This window comes from Drosophila pseudoobscura, chromosome X (assembly GCF_009870125.1).
Source record: "Drosophila pseudoobscura strain MV-25-SWS-2005 chromosome X, UCI_Dpse_MV25, whole genome shotgun sequence".
Classification (NCBI taxonomy): domain Eukaryota; kingdom Metazoa; phylum Arthropoda; class Insecta; order Diptera; family Drosophilidae; genus Drosophila; species Drosophila pseudoobscura.
Genome location: NC_046683.1, coordinates 10,880,696 through 10,888,591, shown reverse-complemented (window position 1 = coordinate 10,888,591; position 7,896 = coordinate 10,880,696). Strand labels below are relative to the sequence as shown.

At 41.4% G+C, this 7,896-nt stretch overlaps 1 protein-coding gene across 1 annotated transcript; it reads left to right on the top strand.

The window, feature by feature from the left end:
- Positions 1-7,255: 7,255 nt before the first annotated feature.
- LOC6901574 (uncharacterized) lies at positions 7,256-7,896 on the top strand. The gene has a single exon (XM_002134211.3). The coding sequence runs from the start codon at positions 7,288-7,290 to the stop codon at positions 7,663-7,665; it is 378 nt and encodes a 125-aa protein (XP_002134247.1). The 5' UTR covers positions 7,256-7,287; the 3' UTR covers positions 7,666-7,896.

Sequence of the window (7,896 nt, the reverse complement as noted above, 5' to 3'; positions counted from 1 at the left end):
ATATGCCATTCACATGATTATGAGATCCCTAAAGAATTATACAAGCGTTTTCTTTTGAAAAAAAAGATACAAAGATTTAAAACAAATTTCATCAAATATTTTGGTTTTGGAATCTTTTCGAAATTCCTCTCCAGGCTAAGATTCTTTATGTCGAGTCCTAGAACTGTTTGAGAACTACATAGAAAATAGTTGAGGCCTCGGATAATCTCTCTGCCCCAGGGCCTAAGCCAGAACCACCAGAGTTCCAGTACCAGGGCCAGATGAAATTAAGCGAAAGCTCATTTGTGAAATGGATTTTTATCTCCGACTGGCAACAGAAGCAGAGTCGGGGAAAAAAAAAAGAAAACTGAACCCCACCCAGTGCTCAGGTTGTAATTGACGCCCACAAAGAAGGGAGCGAGCGAACAAAACGCTGAAAACGCTGCTGGCAATCGGGTGTCTGCTTTGGCAAACCGTGTAAACCGAACGCGGCTTCCCGGCCATGGACATTCCCGGACCCAATCCCAATCTCAATCTGCATCCCAATCGCATCCCCATTCAACTCGCCCGCTGCTGCCATCGCTTGACGCAGTCAAGTGTGCAACACTTTGGGGGCAATCGCAGCATGCGCAGCGGCAACTTTGCATTTGTATACCGTATACCCTATGCCAGGCGTACTGCTCGTATGAGCATATAAGTATTTTTTGATCAGTAGAACCATGTTTATCTGTTTCTTGCCTCAATTGTGAAGGGGCTGCCAGTCGTAGATACAGATAATCCCAAAACCTTAGATCGATCTGTGAGGGTATCTTAAACTTCGGCTTTCAAAGCAAGTCTTCTCGTCTTGTTACTCTTTCCTGCTTTTATTCCTTTTCCATGTTTTTTTTTGTAAAATTTTTGTATTTTTTGTGTGTGTGCCGCCGGTTGCCGGTTGCCGGCTGCCTGCTGCCGAGTTGAACTGAGTTGAGTCGAGTCACTCACTCAGTCAGTTAAGTTTCCTGCCCCAGCAATTATATCATTTCCCCAATGCCAAGTAGCTGCCTTTCCTTGCCTTGCCTCGCCCAGTGCCTCTTGCACTCGTGCGTGAACGAATTTCAGCTAATTTGCACATTTTTCATATTTTATACATATTAAATGTATACGAGTATGTACGTATAATTTTTGTGTGTCTATCTTTCAGTGCCCGATTTCGTTTCCTTTGGAATGCCGACGCCGTGAATGTTTCTGTTGCTCTAAAAAATGCTTTTCCTTTCATGTTTTATCTGTTTTTCCTTGCTAAGATCGAATTTGTATTTCAAGTGGAGTATCCGATGAAGCAACTGAAGCATCAAGTTTGTGCTAAGAAGTTCCGCAAGAGGATGAAGGAAATGAATCGAAGTGGATAATTATATTTGTTCATCTAAATAAATCAAGGATTGTTAATTAATCTTCATACATATGTATGTATTTAGGAAGTACTAAGAAATCGGCGGCAGTCTCTTTCTTTTTTTTACAGGAAATAGACTTCTAAAGACAGAAAATACTATTTAAATTATTAAACCGAAGAGGTTGTAAAATATCACTGTTTTAGACTGGAAGCTCCTAAAAAATCAAAAATCACAATTGAGACTAAAGAAAGACAAAAAAATAAAAGTGAAAATACCGTAGGCCCTATAAGCCCTCAAGGTCCTATAAGGCTTTTAGGTGCAGACTCTAACTTAGCTTTATATACATATACATATAAATAAATAAGCTAGATTCATTGTTAGCTTAAAGCAGGGATAGTTTTCAAATTTTTTAAATAAAAAAATTACATAAAAGTTGTTTATTATTTCTATTATTGGCGTTCTGGTGGAAATCGGAAAATATAATGAGAGGTTGTTGAGCGAAAACTTGGCTGCTTGATCCGCATTTGAATTGGCCAGAAATCCATCCATTTCAAAAAGATAAATACACATGGTATTGTACAAAATGTAAGTACTTAAGATATGTGTACATATGGATATATAGCTTCAGAACCGCCCAAGTGCCGTGCAATCTGTGCCTGGTGTTAATGTGATTTTTAGTTAATTTTCTGGGAATCTTATTTGGCAAGACTCATTGCCTTTTATTAAAATGAGTCGAGCATTTGGTTATCCTCGCGCGTGTCTCCAACTCAATGGAGCGCAAGTGAACAGAATTTGAGAAGCCCACTCGTGCTCGTGGGCCTGCACCCCCGAGTCACGTATGGGGGGCGCAGCGGCCAACATGTGGTATGAGTAATGAGTTTTAAGCGAAACGCGACAAAGCCGCAAAATAAATGAGCGACTCTTTGCCGTATCCCCCTCCATCAGCCCGGAGAAGGAAATGCGACGAGGCGACTAAGTGTTAAGGGATCCCACACCGCATTTGGCATCGCCCAAAAGCAAACGGAGAAACTCTACTCGATTGGAAATTCTTCAATTGCCCAAAAATTTCGATTGAAATGCATACTCAAAAGATTAGTTGCTAACAATTGTTCAAGAAATATGAGATATTTGTGGAATATTTTACAATTTCAAAGCCAGATACATATGCCAGAAATGAAAGGGAAATCTCTCCCGGTGGAGCCCCCGCACCTGACCCTACATCCAACTCTAATTTGATTTCCATTCGGCTGGAGGGAGCAGCGAGCTGGTGTTGATGCCTACTCAAATTGTACATCAAATTTTTATTGTTGCAATTTCTTGTGTATACATTTTTGAGATTTTGATTTTTCTTTGGCATATTTTTGGGGAATTTCTTCTACGAGTAGAAGCTATTTCCAATCAAGCAGCAGTGTAGTTGGCCTGCTTTGTGTGGAAGTAAATCTGTCGTCCCCTCATCCTTTTGAAGCATTAAGATTGTGTGAAGAAGTTCGGCAGGAAGATGAAGGAAATGAATCGAAATGGATAAGCATATTTGTCCATCTATGTGAATCAAGGATTGATAATTGATGTAGGAAGTACACAGATATGGGTATGTTCTGGGAAATAGATGAAGATAAATTAAACATGTTAAATCTTGACTGAATCGTATCTATGTACATATGTATGTAAATGGGTACATTCCAGCCAGCTTTTACTGTACTGTATCCTAGCCCATCGTTACTTTACTGTTCCATGGTTCTAGTTAATGTCCGGAGGGATGTCACCACGAGTTATGCAGAACTGCAAACTTAATTTCCTGTACATCTTCCACAGAAAGAAGAGCCACAGCAGTAGCAGGAGAGTGCACCACCACTCTCTCTCTCTCTCTCTCTCCCCCTTCTCTTGTTGCCCCTCTTGTGCGAATCCCTCTGTGTGTCAGATAAAATGAACAATTGCAAAGCGAAAATGAAAATTCAGTTTGGGAAATCATCAAATTTGCAAAGCAAATGGAAAGTGCGAAAAAGCCGACTTCCCTTTTGGCTAAGAGATGGTTCCCCTAAGTTACCTAGTTCTGGTCCTGGGCTGTACCCATTCCCATTCCCATGTCCACACCCCTCTAAAGTACTCCCAATATGGACTGAAAGAGGGTAACTTTTTCGAGGACACACCGGAAGTCAAAGTTCGAACGGAGCAAGGCAGAAGGTCAGAACGATAGATAGATAGAGAGGGAACGTGGTGCGCGGAGTGAAAGTTTAATGGCAGGCACGTAGTCCAGGACACTCGGTTGAAAGGGATCCTCCTGCTGTTCCTGGGGCTGCTTCTGTGTCGGCTCCTGCTGTCCTGCTCCTGTCCCTCTATACACTTTTTTGTTTGGCGTCGCCTTTTTACATATTTAATGAAATTATTTTCAACAATTTATAATTGCCACGAGCAGTCGACCTGGCCAGTAGTACACCCCAAAGTCCTGACTGCCGTCCTTGTCTGCGTTTAGTTGAATGCGCCCCAGGGAGAATTTTGTTACCAAACAAATTATTATTAAGATATACATATACATATATATGTGTACGTATATATATGGAGAATAGGATATGTAGATGCGATATTCCTACCTTTATTCAGAAGCCTACTCCCATGGCGCTTGTTAAGCCTCCATCGCCATCGCCTCTGTCGTTGCCTTCCTTCCTCTACCGTCTAGCACGATGCCCCTTCAGCCCATCTTAGTAATATGCGATTACATCTTTGCAAATAAAAACAAAAACAACAAGGGGGCTCCGCCATCGACTTGAGATAATTTCGAGTGCGAATTTGTTGAATAAAGTCCAAATATTTGTACAACAATTTATAGATAATTATGTAGTAAATGGTAAATTATATTTCGACTGTCTCTTAAGTTTGAGTTACGAAGATAAAACCACCATAACTAAGTATGATGATATTTGCACATATGTATATCATTAATTGTTAAAATTTTAACCATAAAATGGATTGGTCATTACTTGGGCGCCTTATCATAGATGATAGAACTTTTGGAAGATGATAAAACCTACCATAAAAAAGTCGATCTAATTGATATATGCAGCTGTTATGAAAACAAGATCCCATTCCAGTGAATATATTTAACTTAGAAGTTGGAAAATGTATCACATACCGAAAGTCTCTTTACTTTTGATGAAATACTGGAGCATTCCACATCCTACTGCTTTCTACATAGCCACAATCTCCATATCTCTACCTACGTGGGATGTATTAAAATATCTGCACCCTTCTTCTATCTATAAATAGAATTTCGTGAATCTATTAATAAAACATATTTTTGTTGTTTTGTTTTGTTTTATATGAAAGGCTTTTTTGTTCTTTGGCACGTAATTCATTCGCTTTGTGAGTGGCAGAAGAAGAGCTTTTGAATTTTTAATTGGACATGTACTCGTGCGTGCCCCTGCCACTGCCACTGCCCCCTCCATTCAAGAAGGCCCCTGGCGTGGAAAAGTGTTGCAATGATAACAATTTTGTATCTTTGCCCATATCCTTTTTGGTCTCGGCTTGTCTGCTGCTTATCATCTGACAGCCCTCGGCAGGCGTTTGTAAACCCTTATCAAAAACGAGATACGTCACATTATATCGAGCTAAAATCAGTTTACAAGATTGTGGGGACTGCGGACTGCGGGGAACCTGAGAGAGCGAGAACAAATGCCAGAACAAACATGGCCGAAAAATCTATTTCGTATTGACCCATTTCCCCTGTCACATCTGGCTAAGAGGGACTAAGGGGCACAGATGATGATTGGATGAGGGGGCCTTTTGTTTTCTGTTTTTCATTAAACTCGAATCAACCCCAAATCCACCATTAACACACATACTCGTACGCGTACTCCGAACACAATCGCATTAATCAAACTTGGCTAATAATGCGAGATATCCGCGACCTCTGGCATCTATCCAACGGGTATTTGCCCCCGGTACGGTGCAAATGTCAGCTAATGTCAATAATTTTTGGGGCTCGTGCGCCATTTGGAAATGCCAGCCAAAGTGTTTGACAGTCATTGGAATAGTTCTTCGGGTCCCATCCATTGGACCCATTATCCATTCCTGTTTGTTTCGAGCTCAAATTCGAATTTAATTTGAAATTGTTGACCAAACTTTTTGGGAAAACTGTCTATACCTGGTATATACTGATGCTGATGGGGATGTACGTATATTTTTTCCTATGTCGTTCCGCTTTCCCATTGCAGGTCGCTGTTGAAATCCACTGATCCGAACAGAACCATAGAAGGAAACAATTTTCAAATTATATTCCTGTTGTTGCCTCCACACATTTTATCCCAATTTTCCCGCCGAAGAAATTAAATTAGGTAAAGATCTAGCTTTAGGTAAAGTGACTTTTCTCACGAGTATTAATTTCAGAGGATCGGTTAATCTATGTTTAAGGATATCAAAAGCTCTGGGCTTCAGAGTCCGAGCAGCCTTCTTTTTATGTTTTTTATTTTTTATTGGCAAACGACTATCGTTCTTCCTGGCAGATGTTTCCCTTTTTTACATTCGTAAATTCGAGTGCTGTTATTATTATTGTTATTATTGTGTAATATTCTCATGATTATTGTTATGGTTTTTGCATTTTAAAACAAATGAGACTTAAATGTGTTGGTGTGGTGTGTGTGTGTGCCAAAAATTACCCGGAAATGTTACATTTTATGTTCCTTTAACTGCCTGTCCGCGTGTCTGTCCGTTGCCCATCAATTTTACTAACTTCTCAAGACAGCCAACACACACACACAGTAGCACAGATGGGGGAGAGTGTGAGCGGGCGAGGGGGAAAGACAAGCTCGAGGAACATAAAAATCAAATTTCCGCATAAATTGTTAGCTCAACATTTATACATACTTCTTTGTGGGCACCTCACTCGACGAGCAGCAGGGTATATTATATTCTTGGATGTGAATGTCACAGGCGGAAGGCCTATACCCGATATACATATATATAGAGTATAGCTCTAATGATTCGTATAATATTTGTTTTCAATATTCGTAATGTGGTCAATAAGAAGGGATTCCTTATATCATATACTATTTCATATTTCCTTTTTACCTCTTTTCCATATTCTTCGATTCGATAGTCTATCCATTAAATCTGCTCCTCGTTCTTCCCCTTTTTCCAATTCTGCAGCAGAGGGTATGATGTGGTTGGTTTATTTGTGTGTGTTGCAAATTGAGTAATTATTGCCTGGGAGACGATTTAGCGGCGATTCCCCAGAATCACCCAGTACCAATCTTTAACACACAACGCAACACAAAGTACGAGTTTGCCTCTTCGAGGAGGAGAATTGCCGATGATGCTGCTCTGATATCGATGTGGGAATCGAAGATATGTTCATATGTTTGTGTGCTTTATGTTTTGTGAATTACAATTTCCAAGTGAATTAACAGGGTGGCACGACCGGGGTCTGCTGATGCATGAGTGAGTTCAGAGCAATACCATTTGGGAGCAGGCACCCCGTATGCAAAGTGACTGGGGGGGCCTTGGGCCTGTTCAGCGAACAAGAAGCGAAGACTAACCTTAATGGTCGAAGGTATAAATACACTTGTAAAAGAACAAGTTTCTCTATATGTGACCTTGGCATATGTACTGGCTGCCAAAAGTAAAACAAAGGCATGTTTTACTTTCCAGTAAGGAAGTGGGATACGGCTATGATTTCGCTGTTACTGCTGATCAGAAATAAGATAGACGTTGCAAACATCTGGTAGGAATCATAATGCTCTCGACAAGAGTGTAGACCAAAACTGAAACCGAATCGGGAACGGAACGCAACCGCATAAATGCTCAAGTTTCAGCGATTAGAGCGCCGAGTGCTGAATGCTGAGTTCTGTGACCTTGAGACGGCTGATAAGGGAGGGAGCATCGGAATCGGAATTAGAATTAGAAAAAGAAAAACAATTTTAGTTGCTCAGTTGCCTTTTAGTTGTGCACAATGAAGCGTTTATTGGTGGTCTGCCTGCTCCTCCTGTCGCTGGCCCTGTTCCTCGCCCCTGGCCAGGCAAGCGTTTTCCGTGGGATCCGCGATGCCTCAGAGCCTGCCGCCGATGCCGCAGATCCTCCCGCTGAGGTTGCGGCTGGTGCCGGATCCAACGAGAACGATCTGAATATTGACTCGGGGGAAGCGGCGGAAGCGGTCACCCTTCCGCTGGGCATCGTGTCAATCAAGGCCCGCGTCATAGCCAAGGATCGGGCCCTCTGCCAGCAGCTTTCTCGATACCATCCGCACTATCCCAAGTGCCACGAGTACTGCAAGCGGCAGGAGCACTGGATAGGCCAGTGCTGGAGGGAGAGCTGTCACTGCATATCATAGGATGTATATGCATACATATGTATGTATGTAACTGTCGAACGCAGATGTCTCTGGGGATACATCTGGAAATTGTAAATGCAATAGTTGTTCCACTACTTAGATGGAGATGCAATCGATGAGAATACAACACAGCTTTAGATGGGAGCCTGTCGAGTTTACGACTACCGGTGGATGTATCTGTAAAATTGATCTGTCAATATATTTGTTTAATATACATATGAATAAAATATA